The sequence below is a fragment of the Anguilla rostrata genome, chromosome 2 (genome assembly GCF_018555375.3).
Source record: "Anguilla rostrata isolate EN2019 chromosome 2, ASM1855537v3, whole genome shotgun sequence".
In the NCBI taxonomy this organism is placed as follows: Eukaryota; Metazoa; Chordata; class Actinopteri; order Anguilliformes; family Anguillidae; genus Anguilla; species Anguilla rostrata.
In genome coordinates, this window is record NC_057934.1 from 51,715,639 (window position 1) to 51,736,264 (window position 20,626).

The window sequence follows — 20,626 nt, forward strand, 5'->3', positions numbered from 1 at the left end:
ACAATAAATCTGCGCATTGAGGCGGGGGAACTTATGGCACGGTGACGAGCTATAAAATGTGCATTGAAATGTCTCGGGCTGCCCTCCCATTGTAACTGTTGCCGTGCATGCAGCTGCGACCCTGAAAGCAATGTATTCAGGCAGAGATAAATCTTTAGATGGCTCCTACACAGTCGGTGGTCAGATGTCTTAGTTGCGACGGGGATCCTGATAAGCATTTAGAGTGTGAGGCTTTGTTTAGAGGTCTCACTGAACTGGAATTTGCTTCTGTTAAGGAAGCAATACTTGCATAGCGATAAATTCGACAGTTGCACAGCGCTGCCACGTTGTTATGGTGCAGTGGGAGCTGTCATATACTTGATAAAAACATTTTTATGTGAGCTTGAATAGTATCAAATTGCATTATTTTATCGATTATTTTTATTCTAAAAACTCAATGAGTTTTGCTTGACCGATGTTTGATCATCTTGTAAAGTTTATCATCTATGCAACGAGACAGTTCTTAGTAAAATTAGTTTATTTGCATAAACTCTAGATTTTCATTGAACAGAAAACTGACGCTTTGTTGGGACACTCGACAATGTTAAAGTAAATTTGCAGTAACTTCATTTTACTGTACATGTTACATTTTATACATTTAGCAGAGGCTGTTATCCAGGGAAACATACGCAGAGGTTTTTTCACAGCTGGACATTTACTGAAGCAATTCAGGTTAAGTACCTTGCTCAAGTCTACAACGGCAATGCCCCACCTGGGATTTGCTAGCCCAGTTCCCTAGCCATTGTGCTACAGTGCCCCATTTTAATTGTAGGTCCTTTATTATATCATATTTCCCTGATGGAATTTGAACTTACGGTGGCTGCACTTGTTCAGAACCTCATACATGGTAGATAGCTCAGTTTTCCTTGTAATGAAGTAGAAATCAATGTACCTGATCCACAGGAGTACAATTGTACCTATTTACTTGTTTTGTATAGTCAAATAAAAAGGTGATTACTTGCTGTGAAGTCATCTGAAAGTCTTGTCCCTAACTGTCCTCAAGTATTGTGTAAATGAGATCGAGATTAGATGTTTTTCTCCTCTCTCTGTTCCTTTATTTGGCTGGGGGGTTTTTGGTGGGGATGGGTGAAATGGAGCAAGGGTGTCCTGTATTTTGTGCCATGTAATATCCTACTGTTCCTGTTTAATTGACAATGATAGTGTGATGGAAAATAAAATGACTAATTTAAAAGCAAAAAAGAAACTGATATGGCAGAGTTTGGGGTTATGTTTGTTTAGTTCATAAACTCAAAATGATTATGGCTTCTGCGATTCCCTCACTGTTACCACACAAAAGAAACCCCAAAGAAGATCTCAAAGCAAAGAACTCTATACAACCTACAAAACACAAACACGCAGCGAACTACAAACCACCCGAAAGAAAGATCTCCCCTGCCTCATACTTCCGGGTCCGGGCTTATATTGGGCCACAGGCAGGTGGAGGCAATCAAGCAATTAGGCATTCAGGGAACTACCTCCACCTGCACTACCCAGACCAGCAGAGGCAGGGGACGTGACACTCACACATTCATCTATTTGCAGTTTATTAAATGGAAAGGATATCAATTCTTACTTAAACGTTCTGTTTCCCCTTATCATCTGCTTGAAATGTCAGAAACTTCCACTTTAAAACATTTGGCCAGTGGAGATTCCACCAAAGCGTCATGAATTTCTCAGTTATGGAATTGTCATTGAGAACAAATGTCACTACAACTCAACTTCTGCTTGTAATCTCGAGCTTGTCCTAGCTGGTTATGAAAAACAGTGGCAAAGAATTGAGTACACTGATGTAATAATCATTTGATATTAAATGCATTATCTCATAAATTCATGTACAGCCATTAGAGTAGAACATAGCCCATTTATGTTTTGAAATGTTTGGAGAGAAAACATTGTATTGTGCCATCAAAGACTTTGCTAAAGATTAAGCTCATTTTTGCGAAATTTTGTTATGCCAGCTGGGCAACATTGGTAGCACTGTTCCAAAGGAAACAAAGGAAAATAATGTTTGAAAGATGCAAGCAGTTATTGGTAGTAAGTGTGGTCCTACCATGACAGTATGTGTTATCAACACCTGCTTCTGAACAGCCTTTGGACACTGATTGGGTTTGATGGACATGGGTATCCTCCACACGAGTGAGAATTAAATGTGAGATTCAAAACAAAAGGTTTTGAGGGAAGTCATGATCAAAGTAGTTTGTCATAGTTACTTCGTTTTGATCACATTTTCTTCATCTCTGTCTTTTGACTCATTTTCTTTTTTTAAGTGCAATTATGGCTCATCCTGTGGTATTCAGGTTGACACGTCTTTACTATCAGTGAAGCACCCTGTGTGGAGGACCATAGAGAGAGGTTGTTCTTGAGAAGTCCAGTGCCATGCCCACTCTTCGTTTGATTTTGTAGGCAGCTCACTAGCAAAGAGAGAGCTCTGTTCATCTCAAGTGTCTGCCAGTCTGCTGACAAGTCTCTATGGTTATTATTCTGAAAGTGTGACTTAAATCATAACTTGTTACTTGGGTGCAATGTTTTTTTCATGCTTCTTTTCTGATTAATAATTTGGGGGTAGGGGTCCTTCGCTCTGTGCTGACTATTGATTTGCTTAATTAGATCTACTGCCTTGTCAGTTTTCATTCCATCTCTGATTCAGGTTCATTACGCCTGATTAGGTGCATATGATTGGGTTTGCAGCTGTGAATATTTATGATTTTATCACCTGTTGAAGTGCAGATTGCATTGGTAAATTAAAGTACTGAATTAATCTATAATTTCTTTTGTAGCTCTAAATGTGTAGAATAAAGAAGCTATAAATAAGACAAGTCCTTCAGTATATTTTCATATCTTTTTTCTGTCAGGATATTCAGTTCAAGTGGAGAAATAAAGACCACAGCAGGTAGTGGATGTAAAAGGCGCCAGGTTGTGGTCATGCCAGCCATGGTCAATGTGTTTCCAAAGTTACGTTGTAGACTGCGACATAACTGGGATTTCACATCCCTAATGTTCACAGCTTGCATTTTTCCTGCACAAAACACGACAGAAATGTAATGGAACACATGGGGCAGCAAGTGGAGAACGCGATGGGCAATGGACCTACAGAAGATGCAACGGAAGTGAAGTCACATTTTACAGGAGGATCACACATTTGAAATGGCTACTATAAGGAGCGTAGATGTCCTTCCCTGATTACACCGCAGGCTTCAACTCAAAGGAAGTGCTGGCAAATGAATTGCTTCTGTTTCACATATTCCTCACATCACCCTTAAGGTTTGTATTGACACAGCACAGAGATACAGCCAGTTTCTGTGGTTAATGGAAAAGGACCTGTCTACCCCGTCTTAAACTCATATTTAGGCCTATGTGCTCCATAATTTTTTTTCATGTTTCCATCTTGACTGGGGGTTTCTAATCAACGGGTAACAGCTCAACTAACAACATATTTTTTAGGCCTTTTTTAACCCTTTGCCCATTTACCTTGCTGAGCTACAACACCCAATTGTTAATGCCCACCTGGGTACTTCTGGATCTATGCAGGCTCAACTGTATGAATATTTCCAGCTACACTGCTGACATTGAGTGGTCTGGAAAGACCTGGAAGCCACAATATACTCTTAAAGACAATGTGTATCATATACAAGGCTTGTTGGGTCCAAGGCACATTATCTTAAGAATGGTGACTACCACCGAGAAGGGTCGATCAGTTTTGGCCCTATGCAAGGTTCCCCCATACTCTGCCTCAGCAGGGAGTTACATCACATGGTTTCCTGTCCTGTCCTTTCCTCTGCGGGCGGACACAGGAAAGCTCAGCTCTAGTGCGGCACTGACACATAGGAGGGCAGTGGCAGTCTGCAGAGGGGCTGAAGAAAGGGTCTGTTGCAGCAGGGCACGAGGAGCTTGTCACTAGTCTTTCTTGCATCACTGGGGAAGCATAGGACGGTGTAATTAAGAACACACCCAAGACTGCAAATGATGATAAAACAAGTATGGACAAAAGGCATGCTGAGTCATGGGTAAATTTAAATAAATCAGCATTTGGCAATAGTTCATCAAATCTGTAGAGTTCAGGCTACATTGTAATTTGGGTATTTTGATTCTGTCACTTGCCTCGATGCCATCTTATTGAGGTTTGTGAGTTTGTGAGTGTTTGCTAAACCGCTCTTCAGAGCCAGGTTTAATTATTGAGGAATGGGAAGACTTTGAGTCTGAAAGCTCTTTGGATCCAAAAAAAGTCTTCTCACACGTAACGAACAGGATATGTGCCTCCCTGTCCCCACAGCCCCCCCTTTCCCCTTCCCCTATTTACACCTGTAGCCAATGCTGCTGTGGGAGGAGGTCTAGCAACACCCACGCTGCTGTTCTGTATGAGCCATGACTCTGTACTGTAGTCAGAAAGACATGATCTGGTGATAGTAAGCTTGGAGTAATGTCCCACTGGTGCAGTGCTGTGGTCTGTGCATAGGCCTGTTTCTGTATTCGCACGGGACACTAATAAAAGAGCTGAATGGTGGCAATATCATGGCTACCCCTAGTACACAGACCTCTGTTGAAAGAAGCAACATTCGTCGCAAAGGAACAAGATAATCTGATTTAAGTGGTATGTGGAAGAGATTACTGAGTACCTGTAATTTGTGCGATAAAAATGAATAGGGCCTTTCAGATTTTGTGGAAATGACTAAATGAGGGGCAGTAGTGGAAGCAGGTTACTTGTCTTTTAGCTGTACGCAATACACGACTCTGGCTGTAGTAACAGAAGTGTTGTGTGGCTTTAAAATCATTCCCCGAATGATTTGATGCATTCTGTTCTCCATCTTTTCTTTTCCAACAGAGTCAGTTAGGTGAAATTGATTGAGGTGTGTTTAGAAAGGCCTGTGGTAAAAGCTGTGGTACTGAGGCTCAGAGATGCGGTTGCCTGGTTCTGACCGCTCTTCAGTATAGGCTGCTGTTCTTTAGGAAGATCATGTCACAACGCACCTTTTATCAGTGTGTGTTTATCAGTGTCATAGTTGCTAGTACCGGCTCTCTTCTGATGCATGTAACGTCGAGCAGCTGCTTCTTTGTGCAAGTTGAGCTTGCACAGACGTGAGTTGCAGGAAGAGTAGGACTGGGTCCCAGTGACTAGAGCTGAGATACCATCACCCCAGGAGACTAAATCCCTTCTTCACTGGGCAACATTAAGATCAATTGTGCGTTACCCAGTGGGCCTCGATCCCAGACATGGGGCATGTCCACACATGGGACCAGTGCCTTGACAGCATGAGCCACCCAGTTGCCCCCCCATGCAGTTTTTATTGCATTTTTTCTGGGACCTCTGCTATGGACTGACACCTTCAGTTGTGCCTGTCCCTCATGTGCAGTGACGCGTCATTTAGCTGTGCCTAAATATAATGCTTTCATTTCTGAGCTTTAGCTTTATAAACTACAGCTAAAATCTGCAGTGTGTAGGGGAATGTGTCATTATCTTCAGATTTTGGCCTATAACCTCAGGGATCATTTTAGATGAACAGTAGTGCGAAGTTAAAGGAGTCACAAAAGTAACTTTTAAACCTGGATGGCTTTTAAACTTTCGTCTGCAATAATTTCAGAGACGCTCATTTTTCTGGGTGAGAAAGAACATTCCAGAGCCTACTGTTTAACTTGGGGTGGTGTTACAACTCACAGGAAAGGGCATGTTTCTGTATGCCTGCAGTGCATTCTTTGACAGAACGGCAGAAGTCCAAAGGCCACAAATTAGCAGAACACTGTAGGCATGGCAATGGCAGTTGCGGCCTTGGTGAGCTGGCATCTGTGAATAGCGCTGGGGAGAGTCCAGCGGCTGGCAGGGATTGGTTGGTGCTGGTAAGGGGATCTCCCACAGTCTGCCAGATGGCAGGTGGGTCTGAATGACACCACACCTAGCTGTCGCGTTGGGAAACCTCATCCACTCGTCTCGTCCTTGGCTGTTACACACAATGTGGCCTGCGTATGCCCCATGCATTATTTAAAGATAATTGTAAATGGTTGTACTTGGCTCTATCGCTCAGTCATCATGCACTGGCCCCACTTCCTTATGTTCCTCAGGCTTGCAAGCAGCTGCTTATTTCAGTGCACCTTTGTTTGTGTGCAGGCGTGCTAATCTGCTGCTCAGGCCAATGTACAGAGCCATACGTTTCAACACACAAACTTTGCTCTTTTGTTCTTGGTATGAGGTGTTGTGTGGTGTCTTGTTGCTCATGTTAAGCAGTAAATGTCTGGAAATTAACTACTTGAGACTAATTTTAATGGCTCAGACTTGTGTATTCAGCATTGGTTCATTTACTGCTAACTTGATTTATCTTTTTTACTGATTGAAGTGTGCGTGTTTTTGCCAGTTTCATCTTAGTCTGATTTGCCCTGCTTGATGGCTGGTCTCACATATGACGGACTCTTGCAGATCGGCATAGTCCCTTTGTGTGTGCTTTTATGTCTGTTGTAATGGCCTCACATGTTAAACTGTATAAAGTATGATTGAAAAGCACGTTTTATCGTTCTTCCTCCTCACAGATTTTTGTGCAATGTGTTTTCTGTGCAATTTAATTGTTCATTTAATTGTCCTTATAAGGTTAAGTGTGTGTGTGAGTGAAGTACTGGCTGTCCTCTTTGGGTAAATAGCCACAGACTACTCTGTGTAATTGACTGTAACAAAATGTCCTGCTTGTGGTGTCATGGTGTCACTGATTGTCTGAAAAGGCCATTTCATCAAGCAATCCTTTTTCCAAGGAAAACACAACTTCATGTTGCTTTGTCCAATGAAAAGCTCAGGACAAACATGCCAAGTGTTGGAGGTAAAGTGTTAAAAGGATCAGGCCTATATGTTTTGGTTCCTTGCTATTTTTACATCTATCATTTCAGCACATACATTATGTAGATGGTGTATTTGTTTTGTATAATAGTGAAATGATCGTCGATTGTCGTTTTGTTTGTATACCGTAGTGCTGCTTCTGTTTTGCCCGGTGCTTCCTCGAGCATCAGACAGGAAAAGGCCCAGAGAGAATGGAAAGGCCTGAGCTCAGAATAGGGCATTGGTGGGCCGCTTCGCTGAACACAGGGACACTCCTCATAGCCGGTGCTGCTGAGCGTGCAGTCAGAAGCAGGAGTCCTCCGCTCACCTCCTTTGCATCTCCTCTCCTTTCGCTTGATTACCGGCCAGTGAAAAGCAGCCTCTCGGCTTGCAGGCTGGATTACAGTCAGCTGCAGCTCTCCTTTTGTTCTTACAAGTTGTGCTGAAAGGCTGCAGAGTGTTGCTGAAATGGGGAGAAGGGGGGTGGGGGGGGGGAATTGGGGGTTGTTGTTGGGATCGGGGTCTCTTTCCCTCTCGAAACGTGGCCTGTCTGGAGATTCCTCTCGTTACCTCCAGTGTGTCAGGTGATCCCTTGTCGTCCTGCTCCAATCAGGAGAGCGATCGCGAACGAAGCCTTGGCTGGAGACTGGTGCCTGAAGGGACACTGCTGGCCGAGTAAGCGTAGCCGCTGAACTTTCGGATGATGCTGTTTGTGCTTATAGCTGCCTCCTCAAGCACTGTGTCTTCCACGGTCAGAGCCAGGCTCCACGGTCAGAGCAGCGCTCCATGGTCAGAGCAGAGCTGCACGGTCAGAGCCAGGCTCCACGGTCAGAGCCAGGCTCCACGGTCAGAGCCAGGCTCCATGGTCAGAGCGTGCTCCACGGTCAGAGCCAGGCTCCACGGTCAGAGCCAGGCTCCATGGTCAGAGCCAGGCTCCACGGTCAGAGCAGAGCTTCATGGTCAGAGCCAGGCTCCACGGTCAGAGCCAGGCTCCATGGTCAGAGCCAGGCTCCACGGTCAGAGCAGAGCTCCATGGTCAGAGCCAGGCTCCACGGTCAGAGCCAGGCTCCATGGTCAGAGCCAGGCTCCACGGTCAGAGCCTGTCTCCACAGTCAGAGCAGAGCTCCATGGTCAGAGCCTGTCTCCACGGTCAGAGCCTGTCTCCACAGTCAGAGCAGAGCTCCATGGTCAGAGCCTGTCTCCACGGTCAGAGCCAGGCTCCACGGTCAGAGCCAGGCTCCACGGTCAGAGCAGAGCTCCATGGTCAGAGCCAGGCTGCACGGTCAGAGCCAGGCTCCACGGTCAGAGCCAGGCTCCACGGTCAGAGCAGGGCTCCGCGGTCCTTCTCATTGCGGTTCTACAGGCCATTGGCCAGCGGGCTAAATCTGCACGTCGTAGTGATAACTCTCTCGAGTTGTCACTTCATTCGCTTGGCAGGAGTCTGAAGGCAAACAGTCTTTCTTTGCAGTTCATTGTTTGTCTCATTCATTTACACTGGTCCAAAGAGCTGAGCTAATGTGAACTTTTGAAATGCCACATACGTGCTGTTTTAAGGTCTGCAGACATAATACCAGCTCTGTTCCTAGTGTGTACTTAACTCTGTCACCTGGTTCTGTTCTATGCATTCTCAGATTTGCAAGGGTTTCTAAGATTTTGTGCCTTTGTTAGCAGCTGGCACAATGTAAACTGTTCATAGTGGCTCACAAATTGATATGTGCTGTGATTTGAACTGACACTCTTACTAGACAGTGGTTGCACTAGCTATATATTTTAAAAAATCATCTAAAATGCTTGTATGAAGCATCTTTCTGTATAATATACAAAAACTACATGGTACTTGATTCTATAGTGAAATGGTCTAAGGGCACAATGGAATCAGTGGTTCCGTATTTCACAGGCAATTAGCCTAGTATGCGAGTGTTACTGTACACTTAAGTTCTCTTTTTGCATAGACTGCTGATACCACATTCTTGTGTTGCTTAAAGAGAAAATTATCCTGTGAGCCTGCTAGTCTTCTACACTGGAGGACAGAAGCAGATTTTGAATACTGAGGAGATTGATCACCCACGCTCTCCCACTCTAAAGCTGCCCAGCTCCGTTTAGGATAAGGACCGAGGGGTGACACATTCCTCTCGCAAGACTCCTGAAAGGAAGTGGGTGGTGATGAGAATTTTCAGGAAAAAAAGGGCCTTGCCTGATTTTCTCTCTCCCATCAGGATGTTTTGCAGAGAGCCTCTTTCTCTCATACTGACGTCACACCGCAGGAGATCCTGAGGGGCTCCTGCAGTGCTCACATACACATTCCTCCATGCCCTGGAGTTTCAAGACCATTTGACTTCAGCACTGCTGAGTGCATTCGAGCACTGCTGTTGGCTACCCAGTTCTCTTTTACCTAAAACTGAATGTTGATGATTTAAGGTCATGCAGGTCAGCTAAGGGGCACAAGTGTGCTGATACGGATACAGCTGTGGATGTTTTCATTTGAAGATGGTGCTTCGGCACTCCAATTCTTGTTTCATTATACAGTGCTGTGAAAAAGTAGCCTAATTGCCCCTTAACCTTAATAATAGGTAGCGATAACTGCAACCAAATGTTTGCCATTAGATATCAGTGTTTCACATCACTATGGAGGAATTGTTGCCCACTCGTCTTTGCAGAACTGCTTTAATTTCCACAAATTGGTTTTTCGAGCATGAACTGCTCATTTCAGGTCCTACCACAGCATCTCCATTGGGTTCAAATCTAGACTTTGACTAGCCCGCTCCAGAACTTTAATTTAGTTTCTTTTCAGCCGTTAAGATGGGAACTTGCTTTTGTGTTTTGGGTCATTGTCTTGCTGCATAACCCAATTGAACTTCAGCTTAAGGATTTTCTGTTACAGAGCACAATTCATGGTTCCGTCAGTAATGGCAAGTCGTCCAAGTCCTGAGGCAGCAAAGCATCTCTGCACCGTCACATTACCACCTCCAAGTGTTCTCCGTTTGGAGATAATGGCTCTCACTGTGGTTCGGTGGAGTCCCAGAGATTTAGAGATGTCTTTGTAACTCTTTCCAGACTGATATTTCAGCAACTTACTCTCTCTGTTCTGGAAATCCCTTTGATTGTGGCATCGTGTGCTTGTAGAAACTTGTGATGACTACTTCACTCTGATGGTAAGGTTCTGTATGGATGTGGTTTAGATTCAACAGGGCTGGCTGAAATCAAACCTGACTTTGATCAGTCATCTAGTTACCAATTAAATTTGGTTAATTGGTTGAATGAGTAACTTATGGGGCAATTACTTTTTCACATTTGTGACATTGGTGTTTGATAACTTATCAATTTGTGTCTTAACAGCTAGCAATGGTTCTTAGAGTTACGAGGCATGCATCTGTGCAGTTTAAGTGCTGCTTCTGTCTGCCACACTGAGCGGCAGAGAACAGCCCTTGGTGCAGTAGTCTTATATAATCACTCCATGGCCCTGTGGTTCTATTACTGGGGTACTGCAGGTCCCTCCCTGGGGCTTTTCATATGATAACTTCCTCTCCATTGAGAATTCTCTTGGTTTGTGCATCTTGATGATGGATGTACCCTCTCCCCAGTCCCTCATCCTCCCCCTTTTGTGAATCCAGGACTTTGGGTGGGGCGGTTTCAGGCCTCACCTACTGCAGGAGAAACACTCACCAACACCCCCACAGGTCGGGAACTGGGACCAGTTGCCTTCATGCAGAGAGGCGCTCTGCTGGGCACCACAACTTCCACTCAACTGGAGTTCACAGCGTGTGAAACTCACACTGTGCTCTTTATTTGGGATGACAAATGCGAACGACGCATTTCACGGTCACTATAACATTCTTAATTGAATGAGTTGAATTCAATTAAGAGCTGTGTGATGGAGTGTGTGACTGTAGATGATGGTAATGAACGTGCATCAGCTGCAGTCTGATGGGTGAGCCGCAGAGCTGACTGGAGAATGCTGGGAAAGCTGTGGGATGTTCCATGCTGTAAATCAGGTTTCTTTAGCTGAGTTAACTCTTTACTGGGGCATGATGGCGTTCTGGCTCTCCTTCTACCCTCCTCTGGCTTTGTGTGTCCTGGGCTTCTGGGCTAGGCTGGACTGGGCGTAGATGTCCCCTCCTGCCTGTCCTTTGTTCTGCCGTACCGGCTTGCCCACACACATTCTGACTGTTTGACATGGAGGCTGAGGGAAGTTTTCCGCGAGCCTCCCGTGATGCGCCCTTCACACACGCGGAAGGGCTGAATTTGGGGGTGTCCCCCGCTGTGCCCTCATGAATGTTGAATGAGGCCTGTGCACTTGTGCCAGAGCTCACTGCGATGCGTATGGATTTGCGGAGCAGAAATGGAGGATTCCTCTACCCTCCCTGCCACCGCTGTGGTTGTGGTTTCTGTACTCCCTTACATGGGGGCGGGGGGGGGGGCGGTTACTATTACTGAGAGATTAATTTGCTTGCTAATGTGGAGGACGCATTAAAAGAAAGATTCCTGTCTGGAGGAAGTATTTAATCCATTATTACTGCTGAGGGCATCAACATGATGATGTTTCATTCGCGACTCCAACTGCTAAATGGCTGAGAAAATGCAAATCGGCCTCTGCTGCTGTGGGCATTCTCATGAGGGAGTATTTCAGTTAACCGCCGAGTTAACTGACCGTTGAAATCGGCCACAAAAGCGCCGCTGTCTCCCTCGTGTGAATCGGTGAATAATGTCTGGTTTCTGCGTTTGGCTGGCCGGTGCGGTGCTGTGGCCAGCCTCCTCCGCGGACCGCCTGAAGAATCTGGCTGTGAGGGACTGAATTATGTATGTTAGGTTGAGCTCTCTGAAAGAAAGAGAAATGTATCAATTCGGCCTCTGTGATTATAAAGAGCACAATGAGGACAGTGTGTGTGGAGGGAAAAGCAGTGGGCTGTCTCGCGTTTGTGAGGTTCTTCCCCCGGACCCCTGTCATATGACCTCCATGCTCTGGGTCATGTGACCAGCAGCAGGGACAGCGTCAGCAGCCGCACCCTGGGCCGCGCTTTGCCGAGGGTTCCGAGGGCGGGAATCGGAACGCACAAAGCGTGCTTTTATCACCCCTCACCCGCATGACTGTCCCATGGTACCTGGGGTTCCCACTGCCCTGCCAGCCGAAAAATCTGACTTGCCCCAGCCCAGGGTCAGGCTGCCGGGGTCAGTGAGCCTTCACTTACGAACTTGAGTCTGATGCTTCTCACTGGTCTCGTTGCCAGTTCAGGGAAATAAACAAACTTGATTTCTTGTCGAAATTGATTTCTAGCTGTGATTGTTAGGATATTTGTGTATTGCTTATGAATATATTATGAACTGAAGTGATGTATTATGTGATTGTTTGTAGCCTAACAGTAAGTTGCTGCCAAAAGAAGGTTTTGGACGATGGGTGGCTCACTTGGGATAGTGCTGTTCTGAGAGGAGAGAGTGGAGGAGTACAGTGTCCTGACTCACAGTGGGGAGAGATGTTCTTTATTTGGAAAATGGTTAAGTTTGCATGTGTTCATTATTGGTTGGCATTAGTGACATATTGGAACAACAGTAGTCATTTTCAGATTTTTTTTTAACACCCCTAACAAATACTTCATTCACCTACATTGCTCCCGTTCAGCCTGTCTGTAGAGACGAACTGGACTCCACCCCCCAAATCTGTTGGTGCTTGTGCAGTGTTTTAGTGCAAATATTCAATATGAATACAGCTGAGGGAATTATGGGTGCACATTAAGCTTGGATTTTGGACAGAAACTTTGAGCAGTCTTTTAGTGTAGATCTAATTTCGTGCAGTTTTGCAGGTCGGTGCGATTAAAGCAGCCTGTGTTTGCAGTTCTGTCCAGTGCGTGCAGGCAGTGTGAAATGGCCAGGCTGTGGGACGCTCCTGACCAGAGCTGGTCAGCCTCACGCTGGTGCTGCTATAATGCTCTTATTAGGTTATTGATGGTTAACTTTCACAGCACCAGCAAGCCCGTTCCTTTCCCCATGCAACAGGAACGATTCGCTCAATAATTCTTGATTGTCTGACCTGCGTAATCCAGAAGTTATAACTTTGAAAAAGGCAGTTATCCCCCTCTTAGACTCCTGACCCTGACCCCATGCTCTGTAAACAGTTCCTGAATGCTATATTTGTCACTGTTCTGTCAGAAAAGGTGCTGTTGACCTTCCCAGCAGTGATGTAGGGCAGCATGTCAGTCCAGGAGTAGAGTGAGGCAGTGATGGAGTGCTGACAGTCCCTGGACAGACAGGGCCTGGTTTGGCCACCTCTCTGCACAGGTTAGGTGTGGGCGGTGTTCTGTGTGCTAATGTAACAGCCGAACCCTGCTGATTCTCACAGGGGAGCCTCTGCGCGTCTCATGTGAACTCGGGGAGTAGAAGCGCGGTTCTGCGGTCCGCTGCCTGAGGCGCCGCGAGCACGGTCGGATCACGAGGACCCGGGTGACCGCTCCCTGATCGGATGGGAGGTGCGATAAGGCCCTCTCCCCCACGCAGAGCCACGGTCACAAGATCCCAGCTTCGAACGCTGCCGAACGCCCACGTCAGCGATCGCCTGAAAAGATCATCTGAGTGTTTATTTTTACTCTTTCGCGTTTGGCTGTGTCCTTCTGCGCAAGCTGGAGGTCACATTTCTCCAGCTTCTTCCTTTGTTGCTTCTTACTCGGCAGCAGAAGTGACAGGATCTGTACCAGGAAAGCATCTGCTCTCCACTCCTGTTACTTAGAGACCCGGGAAAGTGCTCCAACGTGTCTTGTAGACGTGTGAAAATATAGGACATGCATCCCATGAGTTTAAATAGAAAAAGATTTCTTCTGATCCTCAAGTGGCTCACATTTATCAGTATTGCATATTGAATTGTGTGTGTATTAATTAGGGCTTCCGGACAGATGATGGGAGAGCTCCCCTGCGTCTGTTTGTCACACGGAGATGAATGGAGTCGGGACAGTCAGTGCACAGTGTTTGCAGAAGAGAGGCGTCTCGCTTTACTGCTCCATAGGGCCACTGGGAGACATTAGAGCAGTGGCTCTCTGTTATACACAGTAATGAAGTGGTCCTCCTGCTCAAGTGGCACTTGTGGGCGCTGGGCACTGTGGAGCGGCAGTGCAGGGAAGAGAGTTTGGAGAAATAATGCAGAATGAAAGTGATAGATCTGGGGGTGTAACATGTTCCTGTGTGTATAAGAGAAACGCACACATGCTTTTACAGTAGTTCGTCACACACACTCTCTCTCTCTGGAGTGCTCAGACGCTCTGGCCTTTATATAGATGTACCTGTGTGGCTGTATAGCAGGGTTTGTTATGCTGTACTTTGACACACTTGCGTAGCCTGTTTATATGCGATCTTGCCAAACAGGATTATGTCATGGCTGCTGAGCCATGTTTTTTTTTTATTGTTTTGTGACTCTGCTCTGAGGATATATGCTTCTTGTCAAGCACATATTTCGACACACTTTCCTCACGTGCACTTGAACACAGAACTGCAGCAAAAGCCTGCCAGTCCTCCGTGTCGTCTCCACATAGTTCAGGTACTTCAAGTGGCGAGCACGCAGTTCAATGTAGGTCAGTGAGTTGATGGTTTCGCCTGAAGGTCTTTCAGCGGAAAAGCAGGTCAGCCAGCTCCGACATTAAGCGCGGAACCCGGTGGGTTTTGGTCCGGGGCCTGCTCGTCCACTGTGCGTTGGCTGCGAGGCTGGGCGTGCAGTCAGACCCGCCATCTGCCGCTGAGTCATGTGAAACCAGGCCTGCTGGGTCCTGAGGTGACGGTGATGGAGGAGAGCTCGTGTGGAGCGCACGGTGCCTGCCTCTGCCCGCTGTGTCGGCTCATCTGCCCGCTGCCGGGGCTGCTGGGCGTCTGACGGCGGAGGCAGCAGCAGCATGTGTCACGTGTGGTAACAGAGCCTTGCTGGAGCCTGGAGAGAGGCTGCCCTGTGGTTGGGGGTGGGGAGGGCGGTTCCTGTACTGCCTAGGCGTGTCACAGCACAGCCTGCGCCCGCTGAGTTTAAGGATTATGGGAGCAGCGCGTGAGTCAGACAGGCTGACCTCTGAGCTGATTCACCAAAACCTGACTCCTTCCTGCCACAGACACAGTTTCAGTGATCCGGGGCTCTCCACCACATGCAGTCATCGCTTATTTTAACAACCCTTTCCCCATTCAGTGTACAGTGGTTAGGAGGAGACACTACTGCCGATATCTTGGCTAACATTTACATGGTAGACCTTCACCTTGAAAAAAACATTAATATCTGAGCACATGAGCTGCTTTTGAGTAAACTGTTTCAGTTATGAATGCTGCTTCTATTTTTTTGGCACTTGTTCCCTTCTGTCATGTGTCTGAAAGCTCACATGACCGCTGTAAAAGTGCTTACCCTAGTCAGAATGATTATTTTTGTATCAAATATTGATACAGACTTTTCAAAACTTGTGTGAAGGCCTATTGCTTTTCTCTTGTTTTTCTGTCTTCCTCTTTTCTTTTTTTGACTTTACTCCCAAATGACGACTTTGTGCTTCCCTTTACAGCATTGCTGAGTTAGAAATGTTGCTGCCTCACTGATTACAGTCCATAGGTATAAGTAAACGGCATTTTGTTGGCTGCTCTGGCTATCAGATGCATTTCCATGTGTGAATAGCCCTCGCACTGGCAGCAGATGTGCTCAAACTGCTCCTCATAGGTTTCTAGCCATGCCTAATCGTGCCTTATAAGGACAGAGCCTGACCGCATGGCTTTCGCGTAACCTTTTGCTGCCCTACCTCACTCGGCACTTTACTGCTTGTCGCGTGAAGACGTGCGTGAGGTCATCCCCGTTATCTCCAGCCTCGCCCTGTGTTTTATGGCAGCCGTGTTTGTCGCCGGTGTGCAGAACTTCACACAGCGTTCATCTCCTCCTCCCGGCTCCTCGGTCAGGCCTCTGCGCTGTCCCGCTGGGCTGCTGGGGCTCTGCGTTCGGCCTCCCTGTAGCCGTCAGCCTGGCTAAACCACAGCCTTACTAAAGACTCATGTACCGTCTTCTGGGAAAACCAGTGCATACTCAGGCCGTGTACCTTCCTGAATTGTGTCTGCCAGTTAGTGCATCTGAGTGAAACGTTGTCATGCAGTATTTCCTGTTTGTGTGGACGGGCGCACGCATGGACACACTCTGTAATGTTGTCTGCCCTGTGTTAATGTGATGCGCTCTCTTCCCTCTGTCTCTTGTGAGCAGAAGTTCATCGAGTTTGAGGACAGTCAGGAGCAGGAGAAGAAGGACCTACAGAGCCGCGTGGAGACTCTGGAATCGCAGGCCCGACAGCTGGAGCTCAAAACCAAGAACTATGCAGACCAGAGTGAGTGTCCCTCCCACTTTCTCTCCAAACGCACTGCTTTCACACTGTGTGCGTGCGTGTGCATGTGTGTGTGCATGTGCGTGCGTGTGCATGTGTGTGTGCATGTGCGTGCGTGTGCTGACTTACTCTCCCGGTGCTACTACACCTCTGTACCCCGCTGTTAGTATTTGACACCAGTAGAAATGTGTGGAAGGCTTGTCTTCAGGTAGCCACAGGTAACGTCACTTTGAGGGTGAGATTAATTGCATTGTGCCTGCAGGGCTGGTGCCCCTCCTCGTGTGAGAGGTGTGTGACTGTGTTCTGTTCCAAACTGCCCCTTATGTAACAGGATTGCTGTACAAGGCATGTGAAAGTATAAAAAATGCTGGGAATGCGCACGGAAACTGAGCCAGCTTCTCTAGGGCTTGTTCTCCCAGAAGTGTGTGTTCTTTTTCAGTGTCACGTGTGGCATCTCAATGCTTTCGGTTTTTCCCCTACTTTTAAGCACGTACACTCAAATGCACATGCAGCACATACAACACGCCAAGGCCATTCAGCAGGGAGACCTGCACAGGACTGCTTTGTAATACCATTCCCGCCCACATATGTAACATTTAAGACCATGCATGCTCAAGCCCGTGGAGGTTCTGTCCCATACCCACCCGGTTCCACAGAGGTTGTGACCGCACCTGCCCGCACCGCAGTTTTCTATTGCTGTTTTGCCTGTTCCTGTCCCTCAAATAAATAACAATAAAATTAATTAATTAATAAATTTAAAGAAAATCTGAATAATGCCATCTTCGATAACTACGTTTTGTTTTGTTTTTTAAAAACTGAAAGCAAATAAATGCTGTTAAGTTTTACGGTAATATTATGTAACACAGCAGTTACATTAAAAAGCCTGCAATATGTTTTAGCTGGAATAAACATGTCTGGTAGGTAAAATTTTTTCATCTACCTGCCACATCGGCAGGTAAGCCAAAAAGTTAATTTTGGACTCTGTATTCTGCTCTGATGGATAACCTACTACCTACAGTGAAAAAAGCTTTTCTTTTAGTTAACGTCATTGCCCGCATTATGTGCACTAAAGCCAAGCTGTGCATAGTCTGAACTGGTTTCTGGCTGTACATACACAATGGTATTTCTTGCCACTTGCCACTACTAATTCGGGACATTTACCTCAGGATGTTTTTGCCCTCGTTCAGCTGTAAACACATCAAACTTGTGCTTACGCATGTTCAGATACAGGAACTGTATTCGGACACTTCCCCAATGCTCTGTTTACAAAACATTGATCATGAACACGCTCAGAACGCGCACTGTGGAGCAGGTAGGACGGGACATGGACACGCTGACGGTGAACACCAGGCGAATGCAACAGGTTTGCAATCAGATTTAGCTTAATGATAAATGCTATTCGCAAAATACATGGTTAGGTCATAACATGCGTGATTTAACAGTGTACTCATTTATGTTGGTTTTTGCTGTATATTAAATGCCATTTATCTTCTCACACAAATCCTGCAAGCTTGGTTTTATCTGCCCGCTCCCACCCGCATCAGAGTAAATTGTGTTGACCCACGGGACCCCATCCTGTTGCAGGGCTCGGGTAGGGACTGTCTTTACTGTCCACTGTGTTAAACTGTAGCCGGTGTTGCTCCTGGTGTTCAGTCATGGCACCCTTGTGACTGAGCTCAGTGGCAGGTGTGATGTCAGAGGAGTAGGAGGAGTTGAGGGCAGCTTGGCTGACCCCCATGTGAGAGTCTCTCGGTGTGCACAACCCCGCAGCACGGGCGTCTGCTACTGAGGTCATAGGCCCAACATACAGGTCCTGCTCACTGCCCCCCACAGCACACTGTCACCCCCCCCCAAAGCCCTCTGCCACTGCCCTCCAAAAGCTCTCTGTCACTCCTCAAAGCTCTCTGTCCTTGTCCCCCGCACATCTCTGTCACTGCATTTGTCATTATTCCTAAAAATGCTGGAACTGGCCTCTGTGACACAGTAACTGTTAAAGTTCAGTGAGTGAGTAGATATAAACACAAGTTGAGATTAATTGTTCCCCCTGTGCCTCTAGGGCCCCAGCAAACAGCAGTTTGTGTGGTATTTCTCTTGTTCCTCTTTCTGTCACAGTCACAAGCTTTTACAAACAGCTGGAATGAAGTTCCTATCTGTTAAAATGTCATGTTTTCTGAAGGAGTGGGCAGCGGACGCTGGTTTTGCTTCCCATTTTCTTTTCCCCACAAAGGGCTTAAAGCGTGTGCTAGCTGTGAATGCGCAGAAAACTTGTCAAAATACCCTGTTGAATTGTGTCACTCCTCGAACTAGAGAACGCCCAGTCGTTTGTTTCCTTTGACAGAGATGGCCTTGTCTTTATCTGGGCTCTCTATCCATAGAGTGACAGGAGTAATCAGCTGAAGTAGTTTAACAGGGTGTGGCCATGCCTGCAAGTGCAAGTGAGGATTGAGGTAAAATGGAAGCATTGTCTGTCCTTGTGTAATGCTGGTAAACACACTGGAGCACTGAAAGCAGAAAAGGGCCTAAGGAATGCCGGATAAATGGACGTCAGCACTATTACTTTAGTTCTCACCGAACTGTCGTTTTTTTTCTCTGTACCATGAACACTGTATGCCTGACATCTTCACCATACACAATGTCACCACAGACTGTCCCATTAGTGAGCCCCCCCCCATGCTGCTAACTGTCTGTGTTCACCCTCATAACGTCATTCGTATGCTTGTGTGCACATCACACGACTAGTTTTGAAAATATATTGTGCGTGCGTGCATGCGCGCGTGTACAAAGTAGGACAAAAATGGAGAAATGGGGCATGAGAAAATACACTTTTATGGCTCAGTCTGATGTATATTTTTCCTTTCAGTGTGTTGAAACAAAGCTCCACCAAAAACAAAAAATTAAGTTGATATTTTTCTTTAAAAAAAACCCGTGGCTACAACTGTGACTCAATATTTACGAGTGTGTTTTAAATTTAGTCTAGATTCACTACTCTCTGTCTGTCTGTCTGTCTGTCTGTGTGTAGGGTCAGCAGAACAATGGCCTGCATGGCTTAGGTTAAACCTAACCGCTAATAGGAGGATTATGCTGTTTAGCAATCTCTAAATCAAGCCCATTTAAAATCAGTTGAAAGATTACAGGGTTTTCCTGTGTTTTGTGTTCCTTGCTGGCATCGACTGTTGCCATATGCCAGTTTGTTTCTGTGAAACAGAGGACCCCTTGTGGTCATTCCTGTACTCTGCAACAGTGTTTGTAGGCATCATCATAGATTTTTTCACATCCATGCCTATGGCAATGCAAAGTATGTGGACAATATATTAAGCTGTGTACATTTCATTTTTCACTTAAAAAGAATTGTTCTTTGTCACATTTGCTAGCATGTATTAAGTGCTGGTACAGTGAAAGTGGTACTCATTTATTGTTTAAATGAAAAGAGTAGCCTGTATGAAAGGTTCAGTGAACACTACACTGCTGTTGATTTTAAATGTACGCTCTTTGAGTGGCTTTCATTTTTACTGCATTGAGACTGCATTTTACGGCATTCAGAGTTTATTTAATTTGGGGGGGAACATTATTGTTCCATGATGATTTCATCAGTGAACTAGTGTTTTTGTAGTTTCTGTATCAAGCACAAATGTTTGAGACATGGCAAACTGGCAATAAATTAGTACGCATTTGAAGTAGGCCTACTTGGTTCTGAAATGTGGGATTAACTGAGTTGTTTTAGTTTGTGGAGGGTGGTTAGTTGGTGTATCTCTTTAAATGTAAAGCATTATAAAATTATCCTGACGTGTCTTACAAAACAAATAGAATTTTTCTATTTTAAAGCAATTTCTCATTTTACATTTTCTGAACATTTTGTCTAAAGTGAGAGCAGTGTACTGTGTATATGGACTGCTTACCTAATGTGCAGACATGCAAAATGGTGTGAATTTACCAAACACATCTGTTAATGGTTGGTTACTATCCACAGTCTACTGTCTATGAACTTGAGGCTTCCTGTTTGGCTCCTGCCCAGCCCTATCTGTCTCATCTCTACAGGTCCCATTGTCTGTGTGGTTGTACTGTCCTGCAGCTAATGCATAGTGTTCTTGTGGGGTTCGGGTTAGTGTTTTTGCACACATGGTGGGCTGGGGCATAACCAGGATTCCTCTCTCTCTCTCAGTTGGCAGGTTGGAAGAGCGAGAAGCAGAACTCAAGAAGGAGTATAACTCTCTTCACCAGAGACACACAGAGGTAAGGAGACATTGAGCACAGATTGACGTGGTTGTGCATCCATTCTGGTTGACAGCAATCAAGCTTTTCAGAGATGCTTCAAAGCTGGGCTATCCATTTATTCGCAAGAGGGGCTCCCTTTGTCAAGAACAGCTCTTCTGCATCCTCGCTAGAAATAGACATTTTCCTTTGCACTGAATTCAAATGTTCTGCCACAAGATGTGGAGATGAATTTGCAGATGTCACGTTGCAGGCCTTTATTATTGTTATTGTTAGTATTCGC

General features: G+C 46.0%; 1 protein-coding gene across 7 annotated transcripts in view; it reads left to right on the forward strand.

Annotated features, from left to right (window-relative positions):
- spag9b (sperm associated antigen 9b) overlaps positions 1-20,626 on the forward strand; it is a 58,068-nt gene that overhangs the window by 1,186 nt on the left and 36,256 nt on the right. For all 7 annotated transcript variants that reach the window (XM_064322971.1, XM_064322973.1, XM_064322972.1 and 4 more), the window contains exons 2-3: positions 16,017-16,137; positions 20,294-20,364. In XM_064322971.1, coding sequence (XP_064179041.1) covers positions 16,017-16,137; positions 20,294-20,364 — 192 coding nt within the window. The remainder of the gene's footprint in view (positions 1-16,016; positions 16,138-20,293; positions 20,365-20,626) is intronic.